Source organism: Canis lupus, chromosome 7 (assembly GCF_048164855.1).
Source record: "Canis lupus baileyi chromosome 7, mCanLup2.hap1, whole genome shotgun sequence".
NCBI lineage: Eukaryota > Metazoa > Chordata > Mammalia > Carnivora > Canidae > Canis > Canis lupus.
Window position 1 is genome coordinate 45,247,639 of NC_132844.1, and position 16,884 is coordinate 45,264,522.

At 38.9% G+C, this 16,884-nt stretch overlaps 1 protein-coding gene across 1 annotated transcript in view; it reads left to right on the forward strand.

The window, feature by feature from the left end:
- Window positions 1–16,884, forward strand: part of EYS (eyes shut homolog) — a 1,513,100-nt gene that overhangs the window by 1,388,090 nt on the left and 108,126 nt on the right. Inside the window, exon 33 of the mRNA XM_072832461.1 lies at window positions 8,312–8,484. Within this exon, the coding sequence (XP_072688562.1) occupies window positions 8,312–8,484 (173 nt within the window). The remainder of the gene's footprint in view (window positions 1–8,311; window positions 8,485–16,884) is intronic.

Here is a 16,884-nt window from a genome sequence, read left to right on the forward strand (position 1 = left end):
TACCTAACATATTCACTATGATACCCATGGATACTTTAAATATATGTATAAAATTAGCTGTGGGGCAGGCCTGGTGGCTCAGCGGTTTAGCGCCACCTTCAGCCCAAGGTGTGATCCTGGAGACCCAGGATCGAGTCCCACGTCAGGCTCCCTGTGTGGAGCCTGCTTCTCCCTCTGCCTGTCTCTGCCTCACTCTGTCTGTCATGAATAAATAAATAAAATCTTAAAAATAAAATAAAATAATAAAATAAAATTAGCTGTGTATTGTCCTATTCTCATTTTGGAAACTAATCTGTATTCTTCAGTTTTAAGAATGGCATCAAAATCTATTCAAGTTATCCAAAACATCATCAGTTAAATACATATTTTTCCTCTAAACATCTATTAAATCATTTCTCTCCATGCCTGCTTCCATTGAGCTTATCTACACTTCTGCTTGGATTTTGTTGACAACCTCCTCCCAAATGGCTTTTCTGTATATAATTCAGAGTCCAGGCAGGAGACAGAAGCCATATGGTAATTAGGAATATTTAATGTGAAGAACTATTAACTAGTAACAGAGGATTAACTCCTAAGCGTCAAAGAGTACATTAAGAGTTTAGGTATAGCACATGTAGGGAGCAATCCTTACCTTTAGGGCTAGGGAAGAATACTCAAAAAACAAATTTGGAAAACACACACACACACACACACACAGATTGGTACTTAGACCACCATGGAGAGTATGTGGTGACTGGATATAGAAAAGTTCACTGAGCTGCCACAGGCCAGGACTGGGAAAGAGGAAGCTATCCACTGAGGGGCTGAAGAAACTGCTGAAGTATTGCTGAAATCCACCAGGAACCTCATGGGAAAGCCATCCCCTGGGAATCTAGGGACCTCACTGAGAAACCACCCACAGGGCTATTACTAAACTTACTAGAATTTTGCCCACTGGGTTTCTGTGAAACTCTATTACAAACCACCCCTAGAGAGTCAGCAGAACTGTCTGGAAAGCCACTCTTGGGGGGTACTGCTTGCTAAGAATCCATTTGCCCACTGGGACACCTGACTTTCACAGAGAACCCAGCTGGAACACGGGCTTAGTGGGAATTCGCTAGGAGATGCTGCTGAAACTTGCTAGGGGTGAGCAACACTGGGTTTCTTGCATATGCCCAACAGGAGTAAGAAGAGAAGAAAGGGCATCCCTTTTTTTTTCATTGTCCCTCCAGTACATTTTCCACACAGTAGCCTCAGAAAGACAATTCTAAAACACACTAGGATTATTTATCTGCCTAAAACCCTTTAATAGTATAAAAAGAAAGAAGGGTGGAGAAATAAGTGCAAGAGATGATGTGGGAAGTCAAGGGTTGGTATTGATGACCACAATTTTATCTTTCTATAGAGGATGAAATGAAGTCATCTCACATGAATGTGGGACACAAGGCTTAGAGACTGGGAAAGATCTGAACAACCAGTTTTGTGGGAGGAAAGGAGTCAAAGTCAAAATTAATGGAAACGTTTTGCCAATGAACTGGGAATGTTACCTGGACTAACACAAATGTGTAGTATATGCTACAGGCAGGAAGCTGCATGACTTGAGGGTCTGAACTGGGTTTGGGATTGAGGAAATAATTTCTTATAATATGGGCAAACATTGAGTGGCAAATTTTATATTGTTCCTTATAATTGTATATAATTGTATACTAGGTTTTAGTATCGGGACCTTAGAACTATAAGCTAAATATACCACATCGTTCAAGGGGTAGGCATTAAACATGTTTCTAGTCAGCAGTCTCCGATCTATAATTATTGAGGGCATTGACTCTGTATAATGAGGTTTGGGACAATTCCATATGTCCCCCCTTTTTCTTGTAGTTTGAGAGCAAGTCTGATGCATCAACATATTTAGAGGCAAGAACTCCTCTAAATGTCTTGCTTTTTCCCCACATGAAATTAAAGCATAAACACTCGATGAAAGTGAGAAATTGGAATAAATTAAATTTCTTGTTGCAAATTCAATGTAGGAATGTGGCAATGTTCATAAAGAATGTTTTCATGTTTATAAATATTTATCTTTCTAGGGAGTTATTTACTATTCCTTATGTGTGTGAGGAATAAATCCCTCCCCCAGCAATTTTGTAAATATTTCTTAATATCAGAAAAGAACAATCCATCAACGCTGCATGCATTGTTTCCACCTCCCTGGCAACAGTTGCATTCACCATGGAAACCACTGAGTAGAAATTGTGTGTATGTGAACATTAGTGAGGTCAAGGGAATGGGTGAAACAGCACTTTGTTGACTTAAATATTTTAAGAGAATTTTTGTTTCTTTTTAGTAGGAGTTGAAATAGCATTTTAAAAGCTTAAACCAACTCTTCCAGCCTTAAATAGCCTCAAAATAGGCACATTATCTTCACGGGAAATTATCTGAGAACTCCAGAGCTTCATAAGCACTGCATTTACTGATTCTGTTAGATTAAATCCTGCCCAAATTGCCCTTCCAGTACAGGGGACTAGAGACCAGCTAATTTTGCAATGAACACAGAGTAAGAAAATCTATTATGAAATTATTGCTTGGTCACAAAGTCTAATCTTAAAACCCTGAGATATTTTTTAATCGGTGGAGGTAATTTTAGACGTGTGAAATGATACAATCATTCAACAATTATCAATGTATTCTTTTATTTTTCTCACCCACTGGTACCCTCTACCTCATGCTTTTTTCCCAACCCACTTCTCTTTCTATTAGACTCCTTTCTGTTTGCCCTTACCCCACCATTAACAGATTCGGATTCAATTAATTGTATGTTTTATCTATGCCCACCTCCTTTCACTATCACATAATGAGCAGCTAGCTGAGCAATGTCAGCTACTATGCCAGACACATTCTCAGGTGTATTTCATTTAAGTTATTTGGGTTATGGCCACATTTACCATGTTAGCTCCCTGTTTGGGGTTTGGTATTTTCTGAGGCTCCTCTCTTGGAAGCAAAGCTGTATCTCCATTTCAAAAGGACTAGTGAGTCCCATGGCAAAAGAAATGGAAAAGATTGCTCTTGCTGGGAAGGAAATTTCAGATCATCCTTCGCTACCAACCTAAAACTTTTCATAACGTGAACCATGGCTTTAAGAGAGAGCAGGAAGATGGGGAAAGAGAGAGAGATTATAACATAAATTCAATCTTCCTTCACAAAATATGCACAGGATTGAATTGGACAGATCCTAGAACAAGAACAAAAATATTTTGTATTGTTGTGAATCATCCCTATTTTGTGTAGTATTTCTTCACATGTAATTCTCTTTTATTACTGCTCATATCCTTTTTCATCTTCTCTGTTTCTACCTTTAATAAAATCTTTTCACATAAAGCAAAAAGCTCCTGGAAACTGAAGGACATTTTCCCTGAGCTCCCCCATCATGGGTATGTTACACAGACTGTTTCCTTAAGTTCACTTTCTAGGCCCCCTTAAGAAAATTTTGGGGTTTTTTTTCTATTATTTTCACACTTGGCTACTTTCAAAAAAAATGAAAAATGTCCATGATGATGATGCCTTACTGCAAGAAATAGCATCCTTTTAGGCAGCTCTGTCATAAAAACAAACTATCTGTGGATGATGTGACACTCGAGTCTCCACACACAGCTGACAACTCACTTGAAAAGAGTTCAAGAATTGTAAGGAAGATTGGGATGGGGGTGGGGTGGGAGGGTTGGGGGGTATATTGCTTTGTAATCAGCAGACTCGTACTGTGGTGGTGGGAAATTCACGAAAAAAGAGTGAAAGTTCCACTTGAACCACAACTACTTGGGATCTCATTTACATTCTCAAGCCTATGCTGTGGTGCTATAAATAGAAGAGCCTATACATAGAGATGGGTTATTTCTGCCAATAGTTATTTTATTTTTTAAAAGTACCTAGAGACATTATTCATAAGGACTCATTTCTGCTCCCTTTCCTGCCGAGAATATCCCTCTCTTGACACCGTGGGTGGTCAACTTTGAAATCCGCTAATGATCCATTAGCTACAAAGAGTGCAGGAAGAGTTATTTATTTTTTTAAGTTAATACATGCAGGAGTCCTTTTAGTTCTGAAAATTTTCAGGCTTCTGACTGTTATGTAAATAGGGGCATCCTTTTCAAGCCAGCATCTTGATTTTTGTATTCAGCTAAATTTTCTAAAGATAATTTTTAATACCCGTAGAAACTTAATGACAGTCATTTGATATGCTCACCATATTGTGACTTGTAATTGAAAATGCTATAATAGTTACAGTGCCAAAGTATACAGATGTTTGCATACACTTAGATAGGTAGTATTTTTTTAACTAAGCTTTAAAATGACTGAGTGAATGTTTTCCTACCATATATTGTTAAGTGTAATATACATGCAGTAGACCATATACCCATATATGGTCCTAGTAAAATAAAAAATCCTCTAAAATTTGTACTTTAATGGAAAAATATTGTATTTTCAGATAGACATTAGTCAAAAGCTAAAACATAGCCCCAAAAGAGAAAATTATAATGCCCTGGCATCCTTCTAGACACAATAGTAACTAATACCCATCAAGCTTTTATTCTGGGGAGAAAATATGTCTCAGGGGATCTGGCTTTTGCACAAAGTAGGCCTTGTAAGAGGGTCACATGATGACATTCTTAAAACACAGAATCTTGGGCCTCACCCTCCATCTCCTAACTCAGCATCTCAGAAGGCAAGGGCAGCCCAGGAATCTGCATTTTAAAAGCCACATGGATGACTCACTGGTAACATTCTGTGATGCCAGTCGTCAGAGCAGCTTTTAGAAGTTACTGACATTTGAATCCGCATATTACAGAGCTAAGGCCTTAAAATCCTTGCCTACTGCCTAAATTCCCTTTTCAGATACCTGTGCTGTATTTTACAAAGATTAGTTCATGCACTTATATTGTCTTCCTAAACAAGAACAGAAGCATTATTCCATGGCACATGGCTCTGTCCACAACATAGGTACACAACAAATATTGATTGACAGCAATTGGCAATAAATACAGTGTTATAGTCTACAGGTAAGAACTTCACCAATATCTGGAATGTTTCTCAGACCTACTTTTAATTCAGAAAAGTGCCCTGACCTTCTTAGAGGAAGATTTGCAAAACGGTTTTCTATATGGTTCCCAGGTCTGTGAAGGGTAAGATTTTTACAACTTTTTCACATTTAAAAAACTGTATTGCTTATAAATATATTCCCTCATAACTAATTAAAAAATTAGGGGTTTTTTTTGTTTCCAAAAAATTCACAGTGATATTACAACATTTAAAGTAAATTGGGTCAAGGAAGGTGACACTGGTTTAATCATTGTTTCCAAACTTGGTCTGTTACCTAGGTCCTTCAACCTCCAGGCACTGACTTTCTTGGTCAACACTGCGATTTCCTTCAGGGTGTGGAGAGGTGTCATTTGACCTAAGTGACAGCAAACATAGCTGACTTGCTAGCTTTTGAAGAAGTTGAGATATAGTAATGACATCTTTGGCAAGATCTGAGTGGGAGAAACCTTTAGGTCCGGATTAATACAGCTGGTGGCAAAAAAAAAAGGATTTTATTAAAACTATTGATGAAATATCTGGCACTCCAGGATATATTTTGGAATTTGAGGGTACAATTTAAAGTGAAATATATAGACGCCTCACCATCTGGCTTAAAATTTCAGTTGGCTAATGTGGATTCTTTCTAATGGAATGCTAATGGAATATCAAGATGGGCAAGAGGGCTCTGGACACTTGCTCCTGGTCAGCCAGATAAGGTGATCTTCCCCTTTCATGGAGCATTTCCTAGAGAATTTCCATTTCTGTCTCTGCTCTAGCTGCCTGCTGATGTACAGATGCACGCGGTTAGTCATCTCCGCATGAATTTATAACAACCGACTTCTTCCAACACCTGATGAAAGCAAAAAGGAAATGAGGCTTGATTGATCAATAGGATATGATTAAAATTAGTGCTTTCCTCGATTTGTAACAGAAAAACATCTTTCCTGCATTTCAAATCTGGGTGGGTCTATATGATTCAAGCACTTAAATCAATCAATATTTAGATTCGTTTATCTTTCATATATGTGGCATTCTCCTTCGATATAAAAAGACTAATTTGGTCTTTCCAGAATACAGCTTTCAGGAGTGTTATACTCCGAGACTTTATCCCAGAATACCAGATGCTTAATATTGAGCTTTTAATTCCACATTAAATGAGTGGAGGTGAAATTACATGGGATTTATCCATGGCCCCAAGCAACATTAAGTTCCAACCTAACACTTGAAGTCACACCTGTCCCTGCCAGGTGGTCTGGCTATGCTTTTACCACTATTTTCAGGCAAGAAGGAACAGCATTGGCTCAAGGGTCCTCAAAATTCTGGTTTGTAAGCTCCAAAACAAAAGAGTTTGTTTAGGGTGCCTTAATAACCATATTAATGACATTGAGCCTTGATTTTCTTCCCACCTCCGAAAACCTATGAGATTCTATATCTGTCTAGTAAGTGTAAAATGCTATGCAAGTTGCCATGAAAGTTATAAAATGAGTAAATTACTGGTCTCTCATGTTTAGCACCTTACATGTCAGCAAAGTCTGAAGGTCTCAAAGCCTCACCCACCAAAGCTAGATTTACCTGCTATCTAATACATAAATTCTCTCCAGAGTGCTTCATCCCATTAACATAGAGAATTAATAGAAAATACATACATATTTGGAAAGGGAAGCTCTTCCAATTTCAAAATCAGGTATTCATTAGTAGGAAAGAATCTGATACTTTCCTGCAAGTTAATTTATTTTGGACTAAGAGAATTAAAAGATGGAAAGAAGGTATGAAGAGACCACAAAGACCACAAGTGGAAAATTCTCTGGTATGGGCAAGATCTGCAAGTAGATTGGGAGGCTGAGTCATGAAACAAAAGATGCTGGCATCCTAATTTTGGGGACCATGCTGGCACTTATCTTTAAGAGTTAGCAGTTGTGTTTAGAAGATAAGATATAAGCAAAGGGGAAAACTCTAAAGATTCATACATGGCAAGATGTGTGGGCTAAAGCAATAAAGGGAAAAAAGGGCATCAATATTAAATAGTATTCATTTAATTGCAAGTGACAAAACCCCCATTCAAACTGGCTTGAAGATTAAAAAGGGGGTTAAAATCCACTGGTTCAGGCAGCCTCCGTGGCTCAGCGGTTTAGCGCTGCCTTCGGCCCAGGGCCTGATCCTGGAGTCCCGGGATCGAGTCCCACATCGGGCTCCCTGCATGGAGCCTGCTTCTCCCTCTGCCTGTCTCTGCCTCTCTCTCTCTCTCTCTCTCTCTCTGTGTGTGTGTGTGTCTCTCATGAATAAATAAATAAAATCTTTAAAATAAATAAACAAACCAACCAACCACTGGTTCGCATTACTACAGAGTAACAGTTGGATCTAGTACCCGAATAATATCAACCATCCATCTGCTCCAGTCCCTTACATTTGCACTGTTAGGCATCTATCCTCTATTCTTAGCCATGCTCTCCCCTCGGAAGCGGCAAACACTACCAGCAGCTACCAGAGTAGTAATGTCTACAGAGAAAGCTGTCAGCTGTCTTGGCCTTGGGTCCATCCTGCACTAATCACTGGGATTGACACCAGGAGTGGGGCTCTGCCCTCCAGGTCAGCGTGTGCTAAGAATGGTGGAGGAGTGGTCCGCAAAGGCAAGCTGGGGCTACTTTTACTTTAAAAGGGGGGGAATAGATGCAAGGAAGGCAGAAATACCAGATTTCCGGTCACCTTCCCCCCTGAAGAAGGCTTGCCCAGCAGGTGAGCATAGTTTTCAGCTCTGCTTTCACAGACACTCTCAGCCTGGGGCCACCAAGCCATATTTGAAGCTGGAGAGATGTTTAGTCATTACGGCTCCCCACAGTGCTTTTCTTTCCAAGTTACCTCAAGGGTGGCTTCTGGAAGACTTTGTCCTCAGTGGAAAAAGCTTATCCCCAGCTTGAAATTCTCCTCTAAGATGTTTTCTTCTAATATACATTTGAAGCACTTTACTGAGGCAATGCCACACATATTTAATGAAGTCCTAGAAAGGCACCCAGTGAGAAACAAAAGGTGAGATAATTCAAAAATAAAAATAGATGGCTTAAAATAGAACTCATGGCTTCAGGCAAACTATAAAGCTGCTAGTCTTCTTTCGATGTGAAGTACACAGCTACAGATATTTTAAAGTTGACAGAAAGAGAAAGGGGGAAGACAAGCTGCAGTTTTCATTTTATTTGTGTGTGTATTTGTGCCTGTGTGTGAAAGATCAACTGTTTTCTTATCGGTTGTATCATTCCTTTTCCCTCCTCAGTGATAATGGAAACTGGTTTTGTGAGTGTCCACGGCTGTACTCAGGCAAGATGTGCCAGTATGCAACCTGTGAAAACAACCCATGTGGAAATGGTGCCACCTGTGTTCCTAAATCCAGGACAGATATTGTCTGCCTCTGCCCGTATGGGAGGTCTGGACTCCTCTGCAAGGACGGTAGGAGCATTATTAAGCATGGTGTGGGGGCAAAAGGATGTGAGGTGTAGACAAGTCACTCAGAGGAACCAAAGACAGTACCTGACTGATCAAACATGTCTAATCTTTTCCTTGGTTCTTTTCAAGTCAATCCAGACAAGAACTATTAATGAGACTGATCACTGAGCAGGTATTTCTCACAGCCATCATGTAATTACAAAGGAAGTAATGAGTGCTCCCTGAGGTTAGACTACAGAAAAATCTCTGTGTTATAAAATCTCAAAGTCATTCTAAAGATTTATTTATTTATTTATTTATTTTTATGATAGACACAGAGAGAAAGAGAGAGGCAGAGACACAGGAGGAGGGAGAAGCAGGCTCCATGCCGGGAGCCTGACGTGGGACTCGATCCCGGGACTCCAGGATCACGCCCTGGGCCAAAGGCAGGTGCCAAACCGCTGAGCCACCCAGGGATCCCCTCAAAGTCATTCTAATGCTCAAAGAGTAACAAGGAAAATCAGATGCAATACATAAAATCAAAATATTTTATCTCATTTTGGCAAACTGAGGACACAATATTAACAGATCTAGGTATTGTAGACCAGTTTTGTTGTTGTTGTTGTTGTTTTTAAACAAAGACAGACATATTAAAAACCCATGACATGGTTATTTTAAAGCAAGAAACAAAAATCACAAATAATATCCATGGGCCTCTCCTTAGGAAAATCTAGTATGTGGAAATCCTAAATCACAAAAAAGAACAAGATACTATAATATAAGATTGTTTTAAGAAGTAACTTGCCTAAGAAGGTAATATTAGCTTTGATAAAGAGAAATAAATATTTCTAGAGATAATTATAAGTATTTGGTATTAATATTTCATCAACTCAGGATTGGACTTGTTTCATTTTTATTTTCACCATAAAAACTTTATTGTTTTTTTTTTAAGATTTAATTTATTTGAGGGGGTGCAGAATCTCAAGCGGATTCTCTGCTGAGTCCTGAGGTCTGACAGGGCTCAGGCTCACACCCCTGAGATCATGACCTGAGCCGAAATCAAGAGTCAGATGCTCGCCTGACTGAGGCACTCCAGTGCCCTCTACCATAAAAATTTTAAAAAAACAAAGCTTACTACCTCTTTGGTGTTAGTGGTATTTGTTACCAAATTCTAGAGTAAGGTTATCAAAGTGAGCAGAGGTCACTATGCCCCAGGTGCAAAATGAAACAAACCGATCTAACCTGTCCTGCCTCCTCAAAAAGCTAGAGCACCACACCCTGACTTAACAGGTATAAAAATTGAAACTAGATAAAGAAGAATTTGTGACTAAAAGGTATTGAAATTTTTGATAATATATATCTTTAAGGGAATTGGGACAATGGATTTATACTTAGCTGGAAGAGGGGAAGTTAAGAAGTACAATGAGTTTCATTCTCTTTGTGTCAGAGTTATGTCAGAAGTTAGCCAAGTCACTTTTATAATAGAAAAGGCATTGTACACCCAATGGAATTGAAGTTTTACCTTTCCAATAAAAACAGAACCATTCATTCTATTGAGGTAAAAGCTATTGAAAAATGCAGTTGATCACAAAAACATTTGATTACTGAAGGATGAATCATCAGTGTCGCTTTGTAGTTGAAAATCAGACTGATCACATGAAATAAGAAATGAAGATTTTTTTTTAAGTAGGCTCCACACCTAGTGTGGAACCCAGGGAGGGACTTGAACTCATGGCCCTGAGATCAAGAACTGAGCTGAGATCAAGAGTCAGATGCTTAACTGACTGAGCCACCCAGGTGCCACAAGAAGTGAAGATTTATAAGCATGTCTTCCCGTATTTACAAAAAAGCTGTTTATTCCCATCTCTTGCTCTTATTAGGGCTCCAGAGATCCAGAGATTAATGGACTATTGAGACAGGAGATATTAGCAAAATTTATTAGTCTCCTTGTTTCATTGTAGGTAAGAAGACATTCATACGTGCAGAGGAATTTCTCAAAATAATTAACCCTTCCACTAATATATTCCACAAAAGTGCCAGAGCAATTTGAGATTCCTGCCCTCATGAAGCTTACCTTCTAGCTGAGAAGATCAAAAGAAAATAAAACAGCTCACAACACAGTATAAAGTTTAAGAAAAGAATTATGAAGGAAATAAATAAGGAGTGTAGGGAGTAACTAGGGAGAAGGGTACTCTTCCAGGCAGGTGCTCTTGACAAGAATGACTCCAGAAGAGTAGAGATTTATGCTAAAGCCTAAAGAATAAGAAATAGGACATATGAAACCAAGAAAACAACTATTCAAGCAGAAGTTTCAGAAAAATGAAAGACTCTGAAAAGAGCTAGAACCTGGGGTTTTTGAAGAATGAAAAGGTGCTGCTCTAGCAGAGCATAAGAGAGCAAGGGAGAAAACTGTATCTGACATGAGCAGGGCCTACATCATAAAGGGTCTTAGGCACATGGGAAGGTTTTAGACTTTTATTTCTCAGTGTCTTAAGAAGGCATTGGAAGGTTTTAAAGAGGCAGGTGGTATGTATGTATTTGTTTAAATCATTCTGACTGCAGAATATTGATTTTAGAAGGCTTTTGTCAGTGACCCTGACAAAAGATAATTTTGCCTAAAACCAGGGAAGTGGAGATGGAAATAAGTGGGTGAACTTGAGATCTGTTCTGGAGATAGTAGTGACAGAACTTGCTGAAAAGAGTGTGAGAAGGGCTGAATCAAGAACATCTAGAGTTCTTTATTTGTTTGGACTATAGGTATTTTATTTTATTGTTGTGCCATGAGGAGGATTCAGAGTATAACAGGGTTTTAATAGGGCATTATTGGGAGATAAACAAGTTTTATTATGTACAGATGAAGAAAAAGATGCCTGTTAGATATCCAAACGGAGAAGATATATATAAGCAATTGGGTAAATTACGCTCAAGCTCATAGGAGAGTTCAGGACTAAAGATATAATTTGGAGAGTCATCAAAGTAGAGGTGGTGGTTAACACCATGGAATCAGAGATTATCTAAGAAGAAAGTGTAGACAAAGAGGTGAAGAGAGCCAAGAACCAGAGTTCCACTATTTACGGATCTGGTAAAGGAGAGAAGGCCATGTGAAATGCCAATACCGTCCCCAAACACCCCTCCCACATTATCTTTCAGCCCATAAATATTGTTCCTCTGGTGATGTTACATTACCTTAGCTTAGATCTCCCATCAAAGCAGAACCTGGATAAAGAATTGCATTCAACAGTTTATTTTGGAAACGATCTCAAGAAACTGGAGCGAAGTGGAGACTTGGAGGGAATAAAACAGGAAAGGGAGAAAGTCAGTACAAAGATGTCCTGTGGGGTTGAACTGTGGCCAATTGTGCTCGATTCTGAGACCTTATGAGGAACCATCTAAAATGACAACATTGTCTGATCTTAGGAGGAAACGTTTTACATTTCCTAATCATCATCACAGGATGATTCCGACAATTGCCTGCTCACAGGACAAAAGAGAGATGCATTTAACCATTGACTCCTGGTTCATTTTAACTGAGGGTTCCCCTGCAGGACCTTATTTTCCCACACTTCTACATTGCCATACAAAACTAGCAAAAGTGCAAGCTCTTGCAAGCATCTCAGATAAGCAAAAGAGCTAGAGAAGCTGGAGATCAATAGGAGGAAAGAGAGCTTAACACATCAACACTCCAGTAACAATCACAAAAATGCCCAAAGTGGCAGCTCCCTCCAGGAGCCATCTTTACTCCCCCAACTAGTACAGGGTAGTGTCCCATATCATTTCTTGGACCATTCACTGTTACCAATCTGACCCTCAGGAGATTCTCTAGAACATACTGAATATATATCTATTCAATAGAGAAAAGCATAGAGCAAACCGATAAGCATACCTGGTGCCCAGTTGCAACCACACGTGAGAAAAGGCACAGACTAATATCCAAACTCCGTTTTTTATCTTTGCCTTTTTGTTAATACCAGAGGATGAAAAATCAGCCAGTTTTATCAGCAGTTGTATTTGCTACATAGCACTTTTCTTTCAGATTATAGCCATATCTACCATATTAAATAGATTCTTTGGAGGATAATAGGAAATATAATTATGATGTTTCCTACCTTGTTGATGTTTCCACTGGGGAATTCTTCCCGGGGCAATCATGGCAGTGATGACAGGAGCCAAAATAAACAAACACTGCAAATGGAAAATTCACAGCTGCCTTCCTTTGTAAAGTGCTTTACTTTCCACATTCGTGCTCCTCATTCACACTTCCTGTTGCCTCTTCCTATATGCAAGAATAAGCTCTTCTTGTTTTCTTAACCACATCATTTTAAAGGCAAAGGGGGGAATGCTTTATCTTGTTTCTTGCTCTCTGTGTCCCTTCTAAAAATATGTCTTAATTTACTGTATCCTCCCAGCCTGCTGCGCCTGTCAATGGAGCATGGCTTTTGAAGAAAATAGTGTAACATGTAGCTTGAAAGCCTAGACCCTGGAATCCGCGTGGCTGGGTTAAAATCCCCACTCCCCTGCTGCATAGCCTGCAGAGTGACCTTGGGCAAGTCACTTGGTCTCTCTGTGCTTCGACTTCAAACAATCTACTAATAGAACCTAACTTACAGAGTTCATGAGAAATAAATGAGATGACTCATGTAAATTGCTTCACATATCACTGGACACATAGAAAATGCTTTTGTGTGTGTGTGTGTGTGTGTTTTTTTTAAGAGCGTTCAAGCCAAGACTCTGACCCCACAGAAAACTACCACATCTTGTCATTGTGGGAAAGAGGGCTGGATCTCCATCCTAGCTGAAAAGAAAACTCTAGAATGTCAAAGGAGATCAAAATTAATTTCCTTTTTAAGAATTTTTCTAACTTGTGACATTCTTTGCAGTGATTAGAGACAAGCCAGGGTATTACAAAGTCAGGTAGGAAAGCAACGCTCCAGGGATACAGATAATCACCAGGCTATTTAAGGACATGATACCTCTATAAAGCAGCTTAATGTCAGGCTGGCATTTTGTAATGGCATATTTCAAGTATATGTAATTTTCTGTCATGTAAGCTCGTAACTCTTTTGATAGCATCCACTCTGATATGATCCAGCTTTTTCTCTCCGACTCAACAGCTGTTTGATTACCCTGCTGTTCAACCCGTCTCAATATCCCTCATTTCCCTCCATGTTTAAATTGTCTATTTTCTAGCTCCTGGTTACAAAGAAATGTTAGAGGATCAAGCCCAATCCCAGAGGGGAGCAAGGAGACAGGGGTGATTGTGGCCACACAAGAAAGCACTCAGGAAAGTGATTCCTCTTGTTCTGGGTTGAAGGCAACCTTTTAGTGTCCTGCATTTTTTTTCTTCCTTAAGAACTGAGGGAATTGCCTCTCCTTTTGCTCAGTGGGAAGGTTCACACCTCCTGCCTTTCACCTTTTTTTCTATTTCAGCATCTGCAAAGAAAAAAAGTTAGATTGGCACAGCTAAAAAAGCAGCACTTAAAATAAATATATATATTATTGTACACTGAAACGTTCTTGAAAAATAGCTTTGATGGACTCCTGCAATCCCACCCACTGCACTGAATTAACACCTTTCTTTCATTTGTGCAAGTGGCAGTCGCTGCAGAGCAAAGTTACAGTTCTTGTTCCAATAATTATTACTACTAGTTTGTGTTTATAAGCGAATGAGTCTGTGTGTGTGTGTGTGTGTGTGTGTGTGTGTGTGTGTGTATCTGGGAAAGATGTTTCCTAGTCAGTCTTTCATTAGGTTTAGAAATTGCTCATGTGTCTCTAGTTACTTCTGTCATCTTTCTCTGAAGGCATTTTTCTTCCTAGCAGTGAGTGGTGTTGGGTTTAGTTATATTACACACACACACACACACACACACACACATACACCTATTAAAAACAAGATAGTAAGGTATTTTGTCTTGGGGAATTATATTGGTTCCGGCAGAGCCACCAGTTTCTCAAACAATCTATTCTCTCCTTTCTTACTAATGCATCCCTGATTGTATTGGAGGCAGTAATGTGCCCAACTAAAATGTCCCAGCCTCCCTTAAAACAGAGCAGCCATGGAACTAAGTTATGACAAGTGAATATAAGCAGAAGTGTTCAAGGATTGTACTGACCTCTGGGAAAACTCCTGAAGAGCGACATGACTCCCACCCTTGATTCATTTTTTAGGTTCATTCTTTTTTTTTTTTAAGATTCTATTCATTTATTCATGAGAGACAGACAGAGAGAGAGGGAGAGAAAGAGAGGCAGAGACACAGGCAGAGGGAGAAGCAGGCTCCATGCCGGGAGCCCGACGTGGGACTCGATCCCAGGACTCCAGGATCACGCCGGGGGCTGAAGGCAGCACTAAACCACTGAGCCACCCAGGGACCCCCTTTTTAGGTTCATTCTAAGCTTATAATGTGTAAGAGGTGACTCAAATTCCAGAGGTCATCTTGGATCTTAAGCAACCTTGAAAACTGAATATACATGCTACCATGATGAAGCAAAAAAGATGGAAAAGCTTAATTAAGTCCCTGATAACTCTGGAACCACACCATACCATTCAGCGATTGTCCAATGTCACACATTTTTGTTAATGAGGGAGAAATAATCTATTTTGCTTAAATCTCTACTATTTTGTTATACATTTTCTGTTATATGTAGCTAAACTTCATACTTACTGATATGGTTACTGAACTTTATATCCTGATATGTTTTCTCAAATATTTCTGATTTTATTTATAAGCTCTTTGATTCCTTCTCAAAGAGAGAGAAAGTACAGGATTTCTTGTGTCTTATTTATTTTCTTTCAGTCTAGGAGATTTAATAAATTACAACTTTATAAAATATATTTTGCAACCCAATAAAATTATGGTATGAACATTATTCTAATACTGTAAAAGAAATACCAAAGCAAGCAGCAAAATGAAAATGATACTTTTGCAAATTAAAAAAATAATAAGACAACAAATTTTAGATCTTACTTATGAAACATTACCTCTTATTTTAAAAGTACCCCCATGAGGCAATTTGTAACAATCACACTAAATGAAAAATCAAATTAATTTGTAGATTTTCACATCTCAATTCCTAGGAAGGCATGCAGCTATTATTGTCTGCTTTTATATTTTTTTTATTGTCTGCTTTTAAACAGAGAACAAAGAATATTCACTATCAAACTCTTACTAACCATTTACCTCTGGAACACCAGCAGTAGAACACTAAACTGCAAAGACCAAATGTTCCTTCTGTTCAATCCAGCACTTTGTCATTGTTTAGCAACCTCACAGAATTTTCCCTCCCCACACAAGCATTTCCTGCTTATTAAAAATGTCTTTAAAATGGATAGACTGCACACTGGAGTAGAATTGTCTCTCCTGAATATATTTATGGCTAATTGATTTTGTAGACATTTGCAGAAACGTAGACCTCTGCAGTTTATCCCATAGCTCGCCAGAGAATTGAACTTTGCAGCTTTGTCAGCCCAGGGCCCCCCACAAAGAGTCGATTTTTTGGTATCAAATGAATACTGTCAGATCCTACCACACCTATCAGGTTATGCTTGGTTGGTTTAAGAGCTGTGCTAACGTGATGCACCTGCCAGTTACCAAGCAATGGAGAACACAAACACATTTGCTGTACATTAAAAAACTCTTCACAGAAACAGAAAATTGACTAGAGTCTGGGTAAATTTATGCTTCGTGAAAGACTGTAAAGTCAACATTTTATGAAGAGGCAATGGAATTTATTGATAGAGAGGAATGAAATAAACAGTGATGGAGATGCCGGTGTGTGATGTAAATTGCCTACCATTCCATACAGTGATTAGCAGTTACTCAGTTCAAGGCATTTTTTGTTTGTCTATTTCCACTGACACACTCATATTGTCTTTTTGAATATTTTGTCATCCCATGACTTTGTGCTTGAAAATAGCTTCCTCTGTCTCTTGGGATGAGGTAAGAACTGCTTAAAAGAAAGTGCAGACCTGACATGGACAGATCCCACCTCATTCTGTAGCCCCCACCTTATACCCTCTGTCAGTTCACACTACCTTGTATTTATCCTTAAAATGTTGGCTATGTATCGTGTGAGTCCTTCCCTCAGACAGTCAGCTCTGTGATGGTAGATATCACATCTGCCTTGGCCATCACCATACCTGTGGAGTAGGAAATGTTGCCTGACATATGGTAGGCTCTCATGTTTTTGCAGAAATGAAAATTTGAAAGTTCTACAGAATATTCAACTAAGCTCTTACCTTGAGCCTACTATTATGCCTATTACTTAAGAGCTAGTCAATAAGTGTCAAATTGAAAAAGTAAACTAATAAAACAAGCAATGAATGAATAATCTAATCTGGAACATTTCAAAAAGTGTGGTCCACAGTGTTGTAAGGTGGCCCATAAAAAAGAGTGTGTTGAAATGAACTCACATCTACTAAGTGCTCAC